The 19,724-nt window shown below is 36.4% G+C and overlaps 1 protein-coding gene across 9 annotated transcripts in view; it reads left to right on the top strand.

Annotated features, from left to right (window-relative positions):
- FRYL (FRY like transcription coactivator) overlaps positions 1–19,426 on the top strand; it is a 156,500-nt gene extending 137,074 nt beyond the window's left edge. For 6 of the 9 annotated variants that reach the window (XM_052681908.1, XM_052681909.1, XM_052681907.1 and 3 more), the window contains 9 exons: positions 1,766–2,019; positions 2,983–3,190; positions 5,111–5,260; positions 7,972–8,070; positions 11,590–11,658; positions 14,394–14,411; positions 15,340–15,450; positions 16,779–16,975; positions 17,330–19,426. In XM_052681908.1, the coding sequence (XP_052537868.1) occupies positions 1,766–2,019; positions 2,983–3,190; positions 5,111–5,260; positions 7,972–8,070; positions 11,590–11,658; positions 14,394–14,411; positions 15,340–15,450; positions 16,779–16,975; positions 17,330–17,588 (1,365 nt within the window). In that variant the 3' untranslated portion in view covers positions 17,589–19,426. Of the gene's footprint in view, positions 1–1,765; positions 2,020–2,982; positions 3,191–5,110; positions 5,261–7,971; positions 8,071–11,589; positions 11,659–14,393; positions 14,412–15,339; positions 15,451–16,778; positions 16,976–17,329 lie in introns of those variants that run through there. The other 3 variants (XM_052681904.1, XM_052681902.1, XR_008206483.1) reach the window with 2 other exon arrangements.
- Positions 19,427–19,724: the final 298 nt, after the last annotated feature.

Raw genomic sequence — 19,724 nt, 5'->3', positions numbered from 1 at the left:
TGAACTTTCTAAGTCAGTCCTTCCCTTGAAGTTTCAATTAAAATAATTATATTTTTTTAGTTGTCTTTTAAAACTTTAAGTCTCACATTTTAAAGGTGCTAGACTCCCCAAGAGAAAATTAAAACTTCATGTGGTATTTTGAGTTTGTTCTTGGACCTTATATGGCTGATAGTATTTGATGAAGAGGTTTAGACCATAATAAGTGGTTGGCTTCTGTGTGAAGCTGTTTTTGGGAAGGGGCTCAGCTGTACATACAGATTGATGGCAAAACTGGTGCTGTGCTTAAGGGAAAAATATAGACTGCAATTGCATATAAATGTAATTTCTAAATGTGATGTGATCCAAGCTTATTTTATGCTTGTTAGAATATGGGATTCAGTCAAACGTATACATTTTCATCAGACGCAGTTCAAACATTCCAATTTACCTCACAATAAGTATTAGGTATCTGTCTAGTTTGGCTAAAAGAGAGAGATGTCTTCAGCAGAGTGAGAAAGCGTGTTTGTGCTGATTGGATGCAGCTGAGTTCCTTGTTTCTCATAGGGATGCCAAAGAGTTAAGTAAATAATTTGTTTAAATGTCTTTGATGAATTCCCAGTAATAATATACCTGCAAAAAAGACAAAGCATTTCATGTTCCAATTTGTAATTTATGGTCTAGCTTACAAGAACATTTCAGTTTTGAACGATAAGCTTTGCAAGACGAAGTAGGTGGAATTTTCTTAGTACAATGATACTCTATTCACCTACATTGTGGATTTACAGAGGAATTATTTATATGAAGTAATTTTCCTTAGGTTCTGTGCAGTTGAGAAACTTTATCACCCGCTGACCTTCAGTAATATGCTATTGTCTATAACAGAAATGGACCACCAAGTTTTTGCTGTGCTGTTGTAAAAATGCCTGGTGTTCCCATGTGCTGCATGGTGTGACAAAATGGCTGTTCTGTGCCATAAAGCTCAAGATTCAAAGTGTAAAAAAGAGTCATTAGAAACGAGGTCACTAGCTGTGCCAAAGGGCAGCAGTGTCACATGTAGAAATACCACAGTTAAGGTGAGATAACATTAGGACCACCATGAAAGAAAATTACGTAGCTCTGTTTAAAGTTGAATTGTCTATAGTATGTCTGTAGTTAGTTATTTGTCCAAGATTTGTTTAGGATGATGAAAGCTGTGAAGTGATGTGCATGCTTAGAGGCTGCCCAAAAGTTTGTTGACTGGTTCTGGGCTGCCAAGTAGAGATAAAACAGCACATAATGTCACAAATATTAATGATGTGTGATAATTACTGCCTCTAGGAAAAAGCAGTAGCAGGGTGATACTATATTTTATTCCACGGAAAAATCAAGTAAAAGCTTTCAAATGGGTTAATCATAAATCAACTAAATTCAATATAGTGATTTTAATGAATATAATGATGCTAATAGAAGAAGAGAGAAGGGAGTAAGGGTCAGTCTGATAATACCTACCTGAGATTAACGATCAGCTCTTTGTACAAGCCACTGGTCAAAAATCTTCATTCAGAGGTTCAGAGTTAAGCCTTTGAAGTCACCTTAACCATGCCACAAGAGTTAAAAAGACTGCCCGTCTCTGCTCAAGTAAAACTGAACAATGCAGAGAGCTGAATGTTTCAAGTACAAATGAACCTGTGTTAAGTGCTTTTTTTTTTTTTTTTTAAAGCAAGCTGTTACTTGACCGTAATAAAAAGCTGATAAGATTGCCTAAGCTTTGACAAAAAAAGGTCATAAAAGTATGTTTGATTCACAGGAAGGCAGTTCAGCAGTAAGGGATGAACAGGTCAGCACTGCTAGTGAAGACACTGGGTTGTATCTACTACAAGAACAACAAGACTGTCTGGTCTGTCATGAAGCTCTTGAGTTGGAAGAGACCCCAGAACTGGCAGAGCCTGCAGCTCCAGAGAGCTACTGTGAATCTGTCTGTGAAGAGGATGTCACTCTTGCTTTGAAAGAACTGGATGAGAGATGTGAAGAAGAAGAAGCTGACTTCTCTGGTTTGTCTAGGTCAGATTAATATTGGTTGTAACTAAAAGAAATTACATCAATACATGAACCAATGCAGTCTTTCTTATGACATAGTTTCTTTTGTTAATCCCACAGTACAGGCATTTAAAATGATGTTTTCATATCTGAAATAATGGTTTATGCCTGTTTAGCAAATAAGCTCAGTACTTCTCTCAGATGCTTCTGATGAGAGAAATTTTTCTCTCTGAGAGAGAAGCAGGTATTTTTTGGTACAGGAAAGCAACAGGCATGAAAAGATGTTCTGTTCAAGAAAAGAATTCTTGAATAAAAGAAACGTTAAAATTTTCTATATTACGAGTAATAAACACAACTAAATGGTTGTAATTAGTAACATTGATTAATTGATAGTTTGATATTTTTATTGGTGGTCTAGTGCCTAATGGAAAATATGACTACAGAATGCTCTTCAGACAAAAGCCTATTAAATTGATTGCTCATAAAAATGGAAGTGTTCCCATCTCCATCTTCCCATCCATCTCACTGGTACTACTTAAGACAGTTTTAAGATATTATTAAACTGCCAGATGAGCCTTTCTTCTATTGAAAGCTAGAATTTTTGTTATAGATGCTGTATGTTTAGATGAATAAAAATTGGAAGAATTGAATGTTAGTTCAGTTATAGAGGGCATGAAAGAAATGTCAGTTTCTGAGTGATATGTGTTTATTTATAGTGCTGTATAGAACTATTTATAACCTACAGATAACAGTTTGTAGATGTGCAGAGAAACAGCATGGTTTAGTACACTTTGGAGATATTTGAGTTTATGAGCAACGTTTTAATATGGTAGTAGAAAAAATTTTGAGGTTTTTTTTGTTTGTTTTGGTTCATAGTAAGCTTAGTTGATTAATAAGTAATTTTTTAAAATACAATCCTTAATTGTTTTATTACCAAAATCAAAGATTTTTCCCTGAAAATTAACTTGTTTTGTCTGTTGTTCACAGCCAAGATGAAGAAGAACAGGATGGCTTCCCGGAAGTACAAACCTCCCCACCTCCTTCACCATTTCTTTCTGCCATATTGGCAGCTTTCCAACCAGTGGCATATGATGATGAGGAGGAAGCCTGGCGTTGCCATGTCAATCAAATGCTGTCTGATACAGATGGTTCATGTGCTGTGTATACATTTCATGTCTTCTCAAGATTGTTTCAGGTCAGTGAATGGCCATTGCGTGGCTGTTTGTCTGATATCCATTCCTTCTGCTTTTAAAATTATTCTTTCCCTACGTAGCTGTAGGGTTCTGGTAGCAAAAAGCCTTAGAAAGCAAATCAAAAGCAGACCAAAAGAACCCCGTAACAGAAAACAAAACTATGTTGGTGAAAGAATGGTGTATGTTCATTCACTGCTTTTCCATGGAATACCTGCATCCATTGTCTCTGAGAGAGAGATCCTGCTCAGTGGAAGGGAGGGGATGGGGGGGAAAGCTATTTGGTATTTCTTGTAAGCTTTTAGTTCAGGTTGTGTTTCTTTCTTTTTTATTTTTTTTTCCTGAACATCACCCAAGCTCTGTTCTGATTACAGAATTAATGATTTCCTCCTGGGATTTCTATGGATTTCATTATGATGGGTTCGCAGCATGAAAAACACTAATGAAATTATCTTTCATCTGTCTTGTGAGAAATTGTGGGTTTTTTTAATTGAAACACCAGGAGATCTGTTAAAGCTGGATGTTTCTGAAGTTATATTTACCTCATAGATGTGGCATCCAACATGACATGCCTGTGGCCTAATTTTTCTAGCTGCTTCTTCCCTGTATTTAGGGAATGTGTTTTTCGTGTTTTCTAAGCAGTACCATGTGGACATATATTATTCTTGGCAACTTCTTATGGGATAGAAGGAGTATAATTATTCCATTTTATTTATAGAACGTTCCAAGTGAGCTAATAGCAGATACAGTATTACAAACCAAGACCTTCTGACTCCAACCCTTTCTTATTTCTCCAAAGCTGATTTGCCCTGCTGTTTCGTATGCTGTAATAAGCTTCTCAGTGGAAGGATCATTTTTATTTTTTTTCTATCATGCTACCATAGTACCCTCTTATCCCAGGCGGGCAGGTTTAGGGTTAGTACTATGAAGCAATTAAATTGTAAAGAATTCATACCCTACCTCATTCACAGAATAACTTGTTTGTGCATCCATGCCCATCTTCACTTTTTAATAGAAATATGCATTTTGCTATATTTGCTTTAGATTGTTGTTCTCTTGCTTTGGAAGACATCAGAGCTTTAGTTTATCTGTGTAATACATGCATTTTTTGAAAGTGGCTAAAAGGGAGTGTTACACAGACAGCAATTGATACTCTCCTATGCTCATTAAAGAAGGCACTAGAAGGAAGAGAAAGCCTTAAAAGATTTCAGTGGTAGCCTTCAGTAAGCTGGAACAGCAAATTCCCTGGAAGAATAGGCAGTAGCTGCCCTGGGCTCAAGTCTGGGTAAAGATGTTTTCCTGACAAATTGTTACTGGACACGGGGAAGAGTTAAAATAGTTAGATGAGACCTTGGAGACCTTGTTTGTCTGGACCTTTCCATTGTGACTTCTGTGTTCCATTTTGCAGCCATAAACATCTTCATATAGTTTCATTGTACACGTAACTGTCTAGAATTTATGAAATAGTATATGGCATAGAATCAGATTACACTAAGGTATAGTCTACGTAATAATACATGTAGGACAGATTTTTGAAGGCGACAAATCCTGCGGGTGGCAATTCTGGACACAAGAAATACTATACAGGCTTATCCTGACTCATAAATTTCTGTATGTAGCTTTCTGTAACACGAACAGTTGAAAATGAGTGGAATCTGTATAGCACAGTCATTTGGACATCCTGATTGTAAAGGCCCAGATATGAAAGGAAGTATCGTCTTCATAGTTGCATGCTGTTTTCTTTCACTTAATTATTTCTTACCTTTTTGGAGATAGTTTTAAATAAGCATACAAATTATGTATTAATTTCTAATTTAATAAAAAAATCTATGCTGTTACAATGGAAATTTGCCCTGAAATTTTTAAACTAAAACACCAGGAGGGATTTTGAAATACATTTTTTTTTTTCCTGATTTACTTTCTAGACCATTCAAAGAAAGTTTGTAGCTATAACAAATGACTCAGTCAGCTTTCTTGGAGAAAGTCTACAGCGCATTGGAAAGAAATTTAAGAGTTCCCTGGAAGTGATGATGTTATGTTCAGAATGCCCAACAGTCTTTGTGGATGCAGAAACGGTAAAAATCTTTTACATTTAATGCTGAAGTAGAACTTTACTTACACATTTTTATGTGAGATACAAAATGATGATTAAACAGTTGGCAAATAGCAGTGCTTGAGGAAGGCTTTCAAAGGTTTCAAAAAAAAAAAGTGTTGATTTTTCCCTTTTCAAAGATTGTGCTCGTGTCACTAATTGAAATATCACCTGAGAATTATGAGATGCTTAAAAAAAGCTTTATTACAAATGAAATTAAAAAGGAATTATAAAATATAAAATAAAATGTGAGGTGACTACTATAAATCATAAACTTTTGAAAACACAAGTATGAAAAGCATCTTCTCAAAAAAAAAAAAAAAAAAAAAGCCAATTTTAACAGTGAGTGAACTTATCAGATATCACTTAGATTCCCTTGCTGTCCTGTAACTTCCTCGCTGGTTCATATTTATTCTGTAGTCTTTGGAGAAAGACCTGAAGGAAAAAGAAGGCCGCTTACATTTTTGCTTTTTAAAATTATTTATTGTCTATGTATTTAGTCTATCATGCATGAAAAAAGCTAAAGCAAGAAATGTATAATGAAGGGCTTGAATTGTTTGTTGTTGTGCAAGTTGAAATTTTAGGTTATAATAAATATTGATGTGAGAAATTGACTCAGTGCTTAGGGGCAGTAAAAAAAAATAAGCAGAACTGCTAGAGTAATTATGAAAAGAGAGAGCAAAATCTGAATGCATCATTAAGCTAACATACATATACTCAATAGACCTACATTGTGAACTGTGGGTAGTTCTGGTCCACTGCTCTCAAAGTATATACAATTGAACTCGAAATAGTTCCAAAAGAAGCAACAGGGAGTATGAGATGTGTGGAATGGCTTTCATATAAGACATGAGAATGCAAACTAAGATTTTTCAAATATTTGGGAGATAGCTGTTAGCTGTACAGAAATTTTCAGTATCACGATAAAGAAAGAGGAGTTATTGCATTTTTGTCTGATTTGGCATTAAAGAGATTTGAATTAAGCTAATAGTGACTTAAAAAATATACGGGACCAAAGAGAGGTGATCCTTTGTATGATATATCATCAAGCTGTTAACTCCATACTTTTCACAATTAGTGTTCATGTTTTCGGAAAGCAACTAAACGTTCATGAAAGAAATACCCCTGAATAGATTTTTCATATGCGAAGCAACACAGTGTAAGAGTGCATTCAGGAACAAAAAAGCAAATAGATCTCCGTGTATTTGTCCTGTTTTGCCTTTCCTTAAGTGATATCAGATGGGAAACTGAGATGGATTGGACTTTGGCATGACCCAGTATGAGGCCCTCTTCCTGACCTGCTTTTTTCCTTGTTGCTGAGGGGCATCTCTGCTCTTTCGCTCCTGCTTTGGAATATGGGAACTAAAAAAGCATGATATGGACAGTTTCAAGGGAACCATGTATAATGGTTTTTGTTTAACTTACATCACTTGAAAAGCAGTATAAACTACTCAAAAAACGACATTTATTTTGGATAAGAGGCCACAATAAGAGCTATACCAGTTAGAACAATAGGAGTGTGTAAATGTACATAGATTTATGTATCTATGCATTTATATATATAATGCCATGTGTAAAAGAATAGATACATATATAGCAGTATATGCGAATGTATCAGTGCATCTGTATTCGTGCACGTGTACATACGGTGTTGATATACTGGTAAATATTATTGTACAGATAAATTTTCTCATCCCAAATAATTTAATGGAAGTGGACCTAGTTGTAAATCAGATTAGTTTTCACTAGGAAAGAATGGCTGCTCTGAAGTAACATTAGCACACAAATCTTTGGCTCTCTGGTGTGTACGCGTGCATGCAAGATGGACATTTGATTCGAATTTGATTTCAAATCATTCCCACACGTGCCTGAGTAACTGGGATACTCAGTCACTGTCATTCCCTATGCCACACAGTTTTGAGATCACAGCTTTGCACATGCACTTGCAAGATGACGAAGAGGTGCCGGGTAACAGAGATTAGAGATAAGTGCAGCGCTCTTAATGTTTGCAGGGGGTGGCTGGTGTGAAGGGCAAAGAATCATGTCAGAGGCATGGTTATCGCAGAAATTGGTAAGAGGAGGTTTCATCTGGAAAAAAAACCTGAGTGCAGATACATCTCCAAGGAAAAATGGTCTGGATCAAAGCTGAAGTAGCAGCCTCTGATGGAAGAAGATCTTGAAACCCTTTTGAAAAGGGGAAAATGGTAGAAAGTTCTTTAAATATCCAACACTTCCTGCTTTGACAATTCCTGCATGGAACCAGACCAAAGCCTTTGTTGGTTGCATAGCTTGTATATTGAGAAGAGGAAGTAACCCTCACTGGACATTCCTAGGTTGCTACAAGCCTAGTCCAGAAGTACCTTTTATCCAGTTGCAGGGTATTTTACTTATACTAGCTGTGTGTACATGAAATATTACTCTTATTTTTGAGAGATCTAGAAGTCCCTTTGGAGTCTCTCATTCATCTGTTGAGTAGGTGCTGCCCTTATTTTGGAATTGAAAGCTTGCTGTCTGAGCTGATCCAGTTCTGTGTTAATTTATTAATTCAGAGGTGTCATGATTCATGTGCACATAGCTGTTTTTAATTTGATTGTTTTTTCAAATATGGCCTTGAAATTTCGTGTTACGTAATCACTAATATACTGGACTATGTAGATTATGGTTGGATACTACCTGACTCTTTTTATCTTTCAGCTAATGTCTTGTGGCCTGCTGGAAACATTGAAATTCAGTGTTTTAGAACTCCAAGAACATTTGGATACTTATAATGTCAAAAGAGAGGCTGCAGAACAGGTGAGTGTGTTTTGTATGTCAAATCAAATATACGAGGCTTTCTCTGTACAGAGAAAGGATCCTTAAGAGAGTTAAACATACATTTGAAGGAACGTATTACTGATGCTAGCAGCCTGTCAGGCAGTGGCTGTGGCCACACAGACAAATTTGAGCGATGTGAAACAGAGCCGGAATTCAATCTATGGTATCTTGGCAGAGGACAAGTTTTCCTCTTTCTCTGTTGCACTGAGTTTATTAAGAAATGATGGCCCCTGCATTGCACAATTTGCTGACAGCTGATTTGTTTACTAGAATAGCCACCCACTTTTCAGTGGAAATGAGGTTTCCTCAAAATCAAGGCTGAAACACACTGCACTGTAGGTAAACTATTTTTAGGATGAAAACCAGTATTTCTGCAGAAGAGATGCTGAATTTTTTGTCCTGCTGTGTAGCTATTAACAATTTGTTTGGAAATTAATTCATGAGGTCTAATATAATAAAATACATCTTGTCATTTAGTCTTAATCAGAAACAAAGCACTCATCTAATGACCAGCATTACCTTATTGTTGGTAATGATACTTAATGTCTGACAATCTCCAGTGCATAATGCTATCATCAGTACTGTAAGAAAACTGTGTATTTTATTCTTCATTTTAGAGAGCAAAACTGGGGCACAGAGAGAATAACTGATTCTCCCCAGGGTCAGACAAGAAATTGAGGCAGAGTAGAGAGAGTGCTGGGGTGTGTGGATATGCTTTGAGTAGTAACCATCCAAGAATAGGGGATTCACTTTGTACGTACTCCTCATTTAGTCCAGTTTGTCATAGCAGTAAGATACAGTGTTGTTTGGTTTATAAAATTGTATCCCTTTCAAATGGCAAGAACTTGCTTAACTTCTTTTCAACTAGTTTTCCTCTGTGACTTGTCATACAGATATGAATCCGTGCTGGATATTATAACCTTGTTTGCCTTATTATTTTACTTTGGATATTTGTTTGGTGGTCTCTTTTTGTTACATCGTAGTAAAAGGGTGTTGGTTTTTTTTCCTGTAGTGAAGCTGTCAGAAGGGTGTCTAGTAACATTTCTGTGGTCAGCCTGTCTTCTGCCATAGCGTTTGTGAATGACTGGAGCAGGAAAAAGGTTTCCCTGGATCAATGGAACTGTGAAATAACTGAGAGCATCTTGACAGCTTTTATTTTTCTTTAATAATTCATAAAGAGAATTAAGAGGTACCAAGGAAGATTTATTTCTTCTGGTCTCAGTTCTCCATTTTTGTATTGCACACTATAAGCAGACTTAAGAATCTAATTTAGAATAAATTTCATTTGTTTCCTCTATGCTACTGAACAGAATATAGCGAATGGCAGAAATAAACTTCTTGAAGTCAAATCTTTTTTTCTGTTATTGCAAGCAATACTTACATGTATCCTCTGAAGTCTGAAAGTAAAATACATAATGAGCATGTTGCAGATTCTCACTTTTTTCTTAGAAACATGCAGAAAATGATCAAACTGAGTTAATTAGGATATTGTCTAATCAAGTAAATACAAATTAACGAATACTTCAGCAAATACAATTCACTTCTAGTATCCTCTAGAATTAACCACTGGAAAAATCTGTACATTATCCTCAATGAAAAATTGTTACTTAGAATTTACCCAAATAAACAGATGCTGTTTCTTGCTATCAATGCTATGTACAGCATTAGCATTTCCATTCATGTGAATCCAATTCAAAACAGGGTTGCAGTTGCTTGAAACTCTGCACTGAAATGAGACAGAAGAAAGGTATCTGTACTGTAGGATTTTTGGGGGATGTCTGTTTTAGGGTCATCTGGCAAACCAACCTATACTGTGACCAAGGGCAATCACAAACTTCCCTGTCTTACATTTTTCACCCACATCTTTGTAGGAGATACCTAAGGAAGAGCAAATTGTTGTAAGATAAACATATGAGTATTTTATTACAGAACCTTTTGCTGTTCTCAAAGAGAAAGTTTAGGCCTTTCTGCAGACTTGAACATATATTCTTTGTAAAAATTGTAATTAATTAAGTTTGTCAATCTTTTGGAGTTACTATTCTGTTCTCTTGCAAGGATGCTGTTTGTGACTTCCCTTATATATTAGGGACTGAGATACTGAAATCAGGCACGTGTAATGTAAAATATGATGTTAAATGTATTCCATAAAGTTCTAGGCATGCCCTTTATTCAAACTGGTTTAAGATTTAAAGAAATTCTTAAAGGAAAGCATGTGAAAACAACTGCTGGCTTCCAGTTTTTGTTGGTGTTCATGTCAGTGCAAACCTATTCCATTATTACCGATGAATGCTGTCAGATAAGAAGAAAAATTAGATTTGCTGTGTATGTCGGTATCCATGTCACTAATTGAAGCTGACACCACAGTGTTTAGAGAATTCCATTTCTCCTCTTGATAAGCACACAGGCCTGGTTAATTCACTAAGTAACCTTTATTAAATTGAGCAGATGGGAAATCACATTTTTCTTCTTCTTGCATCAGACAAAGGTTAGGAAAAGGTTACAGAGACTTCCTGTGAGACTTATGATATAAAGCGGTCGGTATGCTGTATTTATTCCTCCATGGATGTACAGAACCTGTTCTTCATTTCTGGAGATAATCTGCACTCTGCATCTCAACATGACGTGTTGCTATTTCAGTAATACCCAAATTACCTCATGCTTGCTGCTGATTTCACTGTACCGAGGAATATGCTGAGCATTCCATAGATGAGATCACCAGGTCACATTATCCAAAAAGAGTGTATTTGATTCCACAAATGCTTGATATTAATACTTTAAAATTTCCTCGCTTTTTTAAGGGTTAAAGAAAGAGATTACCCACTGAAAATAATAAATTTGTTATGCACTACAGAAACTGGAGTTAAATACAGTGCTGTATTATGGAAGAGGGTGGAATCTGTGTTTGCATGGTGTAATGTGAGCATGCTTCATCTCTCTGGCTTGTATGAACCAGAGGTGATACTGAATTCCTACTGAAGATTTTGGATTTTTTTGTTTCTCCCAGTAAATCTGCACATACATCTTGTTACACAGGAGCAACTGCTGTTGCTGAAGTAAAACAGACTTGCCCTTCTTCTATAATTTGCATGATTGGTAGGTTTGAAGTGCTGAGAAATCATGTTGGTGTGCAGAAAGTGAAGAGAAAATATGAACTCATTTAATGAATGTCATTTTTCTTCCCCCTCCCCTTATGTCTCCCTGTAACAATACCCAAGTTCAGTCATGTTAGTATTTGGACTGAAGTGTGCTATCTCCATCTAGGAGAATGAAGCTACATTAAATCTGCAACAAAAAGGATGCAATAAAAACTGCAAAGCTATACTTCATGGCAGAAATCAGTAGTGAAAACAACACTAATAAAAACTGATTTCATATCACGATTTCTTACATAGTCTAAGAATGTAAAAGATGTACTGAGATGTCTTAAGCAGTTTTACTACAGTTTTCAGTTTGCTGTACTTCAAATGATGTTTAATCTTGTTTGTATTTATTTTTCAGTGGCTAGCTGACTGCAAAAGAACATTTGGTACTGATGATGGCATTCATGGCACTAACACAGATGCCCAGGTAGGTACATCTCATTTGTAAGTCTCTGGATATGAGATTTAAAAGCAGATCTGTTGGACAAAAATTCCAATATTTGCAAGAGAGATTAAAAACATATGAAAAGCTTTTCATTTCAGTTATCATGCAATCTTCTGGAAACGCAGTTTCTTATGAAGCAGTGGTCTAATAAAATGGGCTTTTTTTTAATAAAAGCTGGCAACCAGTCCTGGGTTCTAGGCTTAATAACACTGAGTAGATAAGCAGACTAGATACCATCTTTGTACCAGTAAGTCCACTTCTGTGCAGCTTTCTTCTTTTCTAGAAGAAGAAAGATCAGCATTCTGCTTGTATGCTCAGATAAACTGTCTGGCCAAAAATCTCAACTGAATTTAATATAATTAATGTTATATAAATATGTATGACCTTTTCAGAGCCACCATTTGGGTGGGATGGAACAATATAATACAATGGCAAAAATGTAATGAAACTCTTTTGTCAAACTATCATCTAATAACAACAGGTGAAGTAACCTATTAAGATCAGTTTGATATTCTGTATGTACTTGCATGACAGTGTTTTTGTTTAATATTACTAATTGCTAAAGCGAGTGAGAGCTTTTTCCAAAGTGGACTAGGACTGCAGTTCAGTTGGAACTCTTATTTCCTTGATATACTTGGTAATCTTTCTGCTGCTGAAAATGTGGTGTTTAGCAACAGAAATTTCCACTGTGTGCGTGAACTGCTTCTTCCTTAGTTTACATTTAGTCTCATATATACTTTATATAAAATTTGTTTAAATCCAGTCACAAAATGTATATGAATTTTTTAGAGTACAGAAATGTGTTTGTATTACCACACTGAGGTCGAGTATTTTAAAGACATTTAACGTGGTTAAAGCAAAATATAATTATTCACACACTCGCTACCACTTGAGAGGCTTTTTGCTTTGCCTACAAGCACAACATCTGGTATATTTCACACGTGGTTCACTTCTTCGTGTAGTGACTGGCACTATGTAACAACACAGTACTACAGCACACTGAATGCTCTGTGTATCGATTTAAAAAACAGTGTCTGTATATTTCAGTCCATTTTTGGAATGTTGCTTTATGTACACTAAGAAACTGTTTGGACACTACCATGAAGGTAAATATTACTATTGCCATTATACAGCTAGACAAACTAAGAAATGTTGGGAAAGCAGCACACAGACTTCCATTTAACTTGTACGGAGAGAATGCATCAGTCAGAGCAAGGCAGTTTTATTTGTTCTTTTCCAGTTCAGCTGTGTTTGAAGACAATCTCAGAACAGGAGCCGTGCAGCCAGTTCTTAATGATTGTTTGAGGAGACCTGCTCTGGTTGTTGTTTCAGTTCTGGCTTACAAAGCAGGCTGGAAGCTTTTTGTGTGTATGTGTGTATGTATTCCTTGCACTGCAGGCTCAGCTAAAATCATTTTAAGGTGTAGTATCCATTGAGGATGATGAATCTTGTTATTTTGCTTCATAAACATACACAGTTTACATAAGTTACATATTTACTCACTGAAGCTTATAGTGGCTTGATGGAATGGAGATACAGAAGATCATTTTTCTAAAAGTGAGTGGAGTGTAAACTGCTAACTCTATCCAGTCAACTGGTTAATGCTAAAAAGACCTGAGTACTGTCCTGTGCAGAGACACAAGGCTGCAGGGCTGCTTCCACTTCTTATCAATTTTAAGCACTGTGATCAATACAGCTATGGAATAGTGAGAAAATCAAGATGGTCTTGCCAAGCAGACAAGAACACAGGGACTTAATGACTGATTCTTAAATAAGCTGACTCTGCCATTTCTCAAAATCTGAATCTGTGTTCCATTGGAATAATTCTTCTCAAAGTGGGCAGTTCAAGATGTTTGGTGCATTGGAAGCTTTTGCTTATATAACTGTGCTATGTGTGTAACAGCACCAAGTGCACTACAAAACCTCACAATGTTTACAGTCCATTAAGCATGCGGTGCATAACTTATTACACACCTGGTAATTAGCTGTGTGCTTATAACTCTTCACTGCTCCTGCCTCTTAGAATCAGATGCTGGCTCCATCTTCATCCATGTGTCCTCTGAACATGGCTTAATTGTCATCAGCACAGTGCTTTACAAAGCACAGAAGTTTCTTACTTTGTCTAAGGAATGTATTTGTTGTTTTTTTTTTTTCTCTCTTTCAAACATTGTTGGGAGGGAAAAAAAAAAAAAAAAAGCAACTGAATCACAAAACTGTCACAGTGAGGTGTTGAGAACCTGAGGACTGAGTTTAGCAGAAAGAATTTCCTAGCACAAATTCTTAAAAAGTTCAGAATCCACATGCACCTCAAATTTTAAAAAGAATTACCTGTGCTTCAGCAGAAAAGTAAGAAGCATTGTACAGGTTACACAGATGTTCAGACCTGCTTGTGAATTTCTAATTTTGCATACCTTAAAGATCATACAATATGTAAAGACCAGGCAGGGTTGTAAGGTGAAATATGTTACTCATGTACTCATGTTTGTCCAATAAAGTCACTGATTATATTGATAATTACAACAGCAAGTGCGTAGCAATTCAACTTCAGTCTGTGAATTTTTTTTTTCCATTCAGAGTATATTTGGAGCATGTTACTTGTGTTTCATTCTCCATTTTACCTGGGACATCTTTTACCCTAATTCAGATGATTTCCTGCACTAATTCTTGATCTTTTTTCTTTCTTTGTATTTTTGTGACCTGCTCATCTTCTTGCTTAGCAAATGGAAATTCTAGCAGTAAGTGATGGTTCTTGATTTATCGAATATTTAACCATGCCAGTCAACGAGCTGGTCTCCATTTGTCTCATCCATTTGTGACATAGTGGTGTCCTGTCATAGACTATTACAAAAATGCTGTGTGCTTCATTTCTGCATCATCTAACCCAGTGAACTGTTGGTTCTCTGTAGATAACAGAATCCTGTAGTAAGTAGAACCTTATAGAAGATTATTCCATTAGAATTAGCTCTTATGTCTTTATGTAAAGCAGTATTAGCACTGTCTGCACCTCAAACAGTTCCAGAAGCATAAAAATTGAAACAAGACAGTGCACAAGTTAATGCTGCTGTTTAAATTTCTTTAAGATTATGTCACGTGGTATTTTCTAAAATGGAAACAGAGCTACCTTTCACAAAGGAAACATTATTCTTACATTCAAGAATGGAATTATTTTCCTCTTATTCAATCAGGCAGTTATGAGCTAAAGACCAGGTTATATACTATGTTTACATATTCATATTAGTGGTTATGAAAGATGGTGTACTTAGCAATCACAACAGTATTTTTTTTTTGTATTAGTTCTTGAACTCAAAGCAGTATTAATATCAAGTAAACAATCTATGATATTCTGTCTGGGAATGTGACATTTTAAAATGTATTTTGAATCCCTTTGTTTCCTACCATTTGGAAATGTAACTTCTTATTAAAATTTGAACTCTTAACCTGTGTGAGAGTCTACCTATAAATATAGAACTGAATGAAGCTTTCATTTGCTTTTCATTAGCTTCTTGCTGCACTAGCTTGCAAATCTTTTTGGCATTTTCATAACAGTAACCAAATAACTACTTTTACTTTTTGCACATTCTGTATTGAAGCTGTCATGTTTCTTGTATTGGATAGTAGATGTTCAGCACTTTGTGAATCTAATGACGTTGTTTACATTTGTAGGAACTGGAGTTATGTCGGAGGCTGTACAAATTACATTTCCAGTTGTTGCTTCTGTTCCAAGCCTACTGCAAACTTATCAGCCAAGTAAACACAATCAAAAAAGAAGCAGAGGTAATGAAAATCATGCCATTTAGCTACTTGCTGTTGACATTTTAAAGCCAAATCACTTTGAACACATTTTGGTAACGTGTTTTTCAGCAGGACATCTTTTTAAAAACTGCAGGAGGGTACCCTGCTACTCTATAGCTAATTACTGAAAGATCTAAGTAGAACTTGCAGGAATTTTCTGAGATGTGCAATAATCAGCATTGATTTTTGTACAACTTGAAAGCTCTTACACAGGAGGGCAGGGAGTCCAGCGATGAGGACTTGAAATATTTCAGTAGCACTCTTGGCGTTTGCTAATCAAGCTACAACAAATTCAACCAGCAGAGTTCTGTGATGAAGCCCCTTTCCATCACCCCAGTGCTTCCTGTTAGGAACACAGTGACTCACTACCAGTCAATCACTGAACTGCATCATGCCACCTGCCATTCAGTTTCACTGCAACCCTAGTCCCAACCTGTGTGTAGTTAGTCATGCATGCTGGGTGTCTTGTGGCTGAGGTGTACTAACTTTAGAAGCAAAATGCGTCATTCAGCTGTGCACACGTGGCACACGTGGATCTTAATCGAGTTTATCTGAATGAGTTACACTGTTAATAATGTTAATAATCTTCTCAACGTTTTCCCACGGGACTGTAATGCAACAGAGGAAGCATTTTAAAAGAAAAAAGTATTGCTTGATGTAGTGGAGAGGAAAACAAAGAAGAGGAGTGGAAGCCTTTGGTTTAGGAAAAAAATGATGCGTGTTACTTAGATCCCCAGATTTTTGTTGGGGCTGCAAATGAGTGAGTTTGTTTTGTATGAAGAACGTCACGGAAGGTCAGCCTCACACCAGCCTGAGTTCTGAAGTCAGCTGCAGAATCCTGTTTTGAGCATGCTTTTGTCTTTCACTTATATGCTGGAGCTAAAGCAAAAGATTATTATATACATTATCTGAATTAGTTATTCTGCTGGGCTGTGAGTTCTTAGAGATTTTTTCTTTGTGTTGAGGTTGTCATTGTAACAACACAACTCCTGTTGTACTTTCCAAAGCGTTTAATGCTTCATATCAACTTAATTGTTCTTAAGTGATGTGAGAAGAAAAAGGTACTTTTTGGAACAAATTTTAAAGAACTGACAAAGATGGAAATTTCATCAGGGAAAGCTGAAACACCTGATATACTTGGGCCATTAAGCTGGCTGTATGTATAAGGAACTGAAGCAAATAGTTGGATTACTTTTTCTGTATCTTACTTAGGATTGTACCAAGGAGGAAAAATGTGTGTGACCAGCTGAAGCTTAATTTAGCTAAAGATATATTTAAACGAGAAAAGCTTACTGTTGTATTTCTTTTAGGTCATAAACATGTCTGAGGAACTTGCTCTTTTGGAGAGCTGTCTGAAAGAGGCTGAGGCTGCATCTGACAGTGGTATCGAAGAAATTGAAATTGCAGAAGCTTCCCAAGCTAGCACAGAAACAGCGATTCACTCCCTCATTGAAGCCCTGAGAAGCAAGGAGTTTGTGTCAGCTGTAGCACAGGTCAAGGCTTTCAGGTGTGTGCATAAGGATTATGCTTTCAGGCCAGAATTTGCTAATGGGCTGTTTTAAAGACAGGGACAGGCACTATTCCAATTTTTTCAGGTATTGCTAGATACTCTCACTGCAAAAGACAAGCATGGGTGATTAATTATTGCATGTTCATTGGCATTTTTTGATTTAAAAAAAGGCAATTGTAGGAATACTTGTTCTTCAGAATTTGGCTTTGTGAAAAATCACACTGTTCACTATAAGGACTACAGAAAAAACATTCCTCTTGCATCTCCACATCTTCTGTTCAGATCCCCATTTTAAGAATACTTAATTACTTTTTTTTTTTTTTAATGTTTAAATACAAATTGTGTCCACAGATCCATTTGGCCCCACGACATCTTTGGCAGTTCAGAAGATGACCCCATCCAAACACTGCTGCATATATATTTCCGTCATCAGACACTTGGTCAGACTGGGAGCTTTGCAGTAGTGGGCTCCAACCAGGATATGTCTGAGGCCAGCTCAAAGCTGATGGAACTTAATCTAGAAATTCGGGAGTCTCTACGCATGGTGCAATCCTATCACCTTCTAGGGAAAATCAAACCAGGAGTCAGTCTTGTGAGCACTGGATTCTGAACAGCTGTCATTTAGAAGAGAACTGATACTGAAGATGCTTCTGACTATTACTGAGCACCTTTCATTTAAAACAAAAGCAAAGAACACAGAAAAGAAACTGCAGCAATCCTGACAAATGACCCACTTTCATCACAGCTGGAATTTAGTTCTTCAGAAGTAAAGAATCTGAAAATGGAAGTTAACATCTTACTTAACTGCTCTTTCTACACAGTAGCTGTGTGGCAGTAGTATTTTTTTAATTAAATGTATGTATAAAACCTACATGAAAGGAAAAGGGCTTAAATGTAATGCATACATATGCATTATTTTCTGTTGTAACAGAACTATAGATGGTGTTTGCAGTAACAGCCTCTAAATGTTGAATCAATACTGCAGGTGGGATGAGGCTAAAATCAAGGCTGGTTTATTTTGGCTGAAGACCTGCAATGCTCCCTGGCTTTCCAGCAGCAGTAGATATAATCATCAACTGATACCTAATGAGACACTTTGCAGCATCGTGGAGAGTGTGCGGTCGAATATGAGCAGGAGGGCTTCTGACTGCAAAAACCATTGACTTCTCAGTGTTTTATTTTGTTGTCCGTAACGAGGAAACGATGTGTGTGAGTTGGTATGTATGGCTACGTGACAGTTATTTGGAGGTATGGATGATTGTTAAATGAGGTCTCAGAGCATGCTTGTGAGAGCTGCAAGATTATTTTTGAAGAAATTTTATTTTATTAGATCTAATCCTCATAGCGTGTAAATGTTAGGACATTTAATAATATTTTAAACTGGGATTTCCCAGTGTTTCTAAAAGAAATAATATATCTGTTAACTTTATTGGAATGCTGCTCAGTTCTCTGATCAGTGCTTATGTTACAAATATTGATAACAACTAACCAAAAAGTAGCTGCCTGCAGAGACTTTAAAATGTATATTAAAGATATATGCTGCCCATCAGCAATTCTCATTAGAAGTTAACTTATTTTATTCTGTAAATATTCTAGAAACTGTATAGTGCAAAACCAGTATTTTTCTTGTAAATTTGTGCAATGCACTGTTAAGACATTAGTGTATAAAGCTGAGGGGAAGGGGAGTTCTCACTATGGGTAGTCACCTACATGACTTGCAGTCTGAGTAGCCTGCAGGCTTCAAACAGAAAGTCTGAATGCACATACATGGCTCAAGTTAAGCCTAAGGAATTGGGACTATACAGACAAAAGGATTGCCTCCCAAACCACGCAAACAGGCAATATTCTTCTAGTTCAGTGTCAAAGTCTGTAGCATAAAACAAACTGGATTCTGTTGAAACCAACAGCGTTTTGTAAAAAAATAAAAATAAAAAAAATGAAAAAGAAGAAGAAAAAAAAAAAAGAATGTAGTCCCACGATTCCTGTGATTTGAAAGGAACACCCAGTATTTTTATATACATCTCTTACCCACTGTGATTTTTTTTAATGGGCTCTAATTCCAGAGTTTAGAATGTAGAACTGAAATTCTTAGCTCTGCCTTTCTGGGGGAATTCAGCCCCACTAGAAATGTAATTAATTGTACTGAAGCGCATTAACTGAAGGCACTGTGCACACTGTTGGGCTGCTGACAGTGGTTACAATATCCTAACAAGCTCTGTAACCGGTCAAGGCACATCCATAATCACTGTATTTTTTTCCTGACCCTGATAAAATGGAATTATTTTGATGGTTTTGTGGTACTGTAGCTGGTGTTCTTAATTATTTAATAAGTATTTACAGGGGGATAAGTGGTTACATTTAGTGGCGCATTACACTTTTATTTACATCATCTTTTACCAGTTTTTTTTTTTTTTTTTTTGTAAAAATAAAAAGACATTGTATCTGTCATCTCGTGTACTTATACAAGCCAGAAGTTCATATATTTTTAGGAGCATTTAAGTACTTAAGCTAAATGCTGACTACAGAAGAATGGGAATTCCTGTTTGGTTTTTTTTTCCTCGTATCTGGTCCACACATTTTCCCAGGCATCTTCTGAGAACATGAACAGAATTTGTAAGATCCTCAAAACTACATTTCTGCATACCTGCCCTATGGAGCATAAATCATAGTACTTCAATGACTGGGTATTTCTTCTTAGTGCACGCTTCCTCTTTCACTGTGGGTTAAGAACCACCTCCAGACCTCC

Source organism: Tympanuchus pallidicinctus, unplaced genomic scaffold, assembly GCF_026119805.1.
Source record: "Tympanuchus pallidicinctus isolate F22 unplaced genomic scaffold, pur_lepc_1.0 scaffold2, whole genome shotgun sequence".
Lineage (NCBI taxonomy): Eukaryota > Metazoa > Chordata > Aves > Galliformes > Phasianidae > Tympanuchus > Tympanuchus pallidicinctus.
The sequence above is the reverse complement of the archived record's forward strand: the minus strand, read 5'-3'. Positions and strand labels throughout refer to the sequence as shown.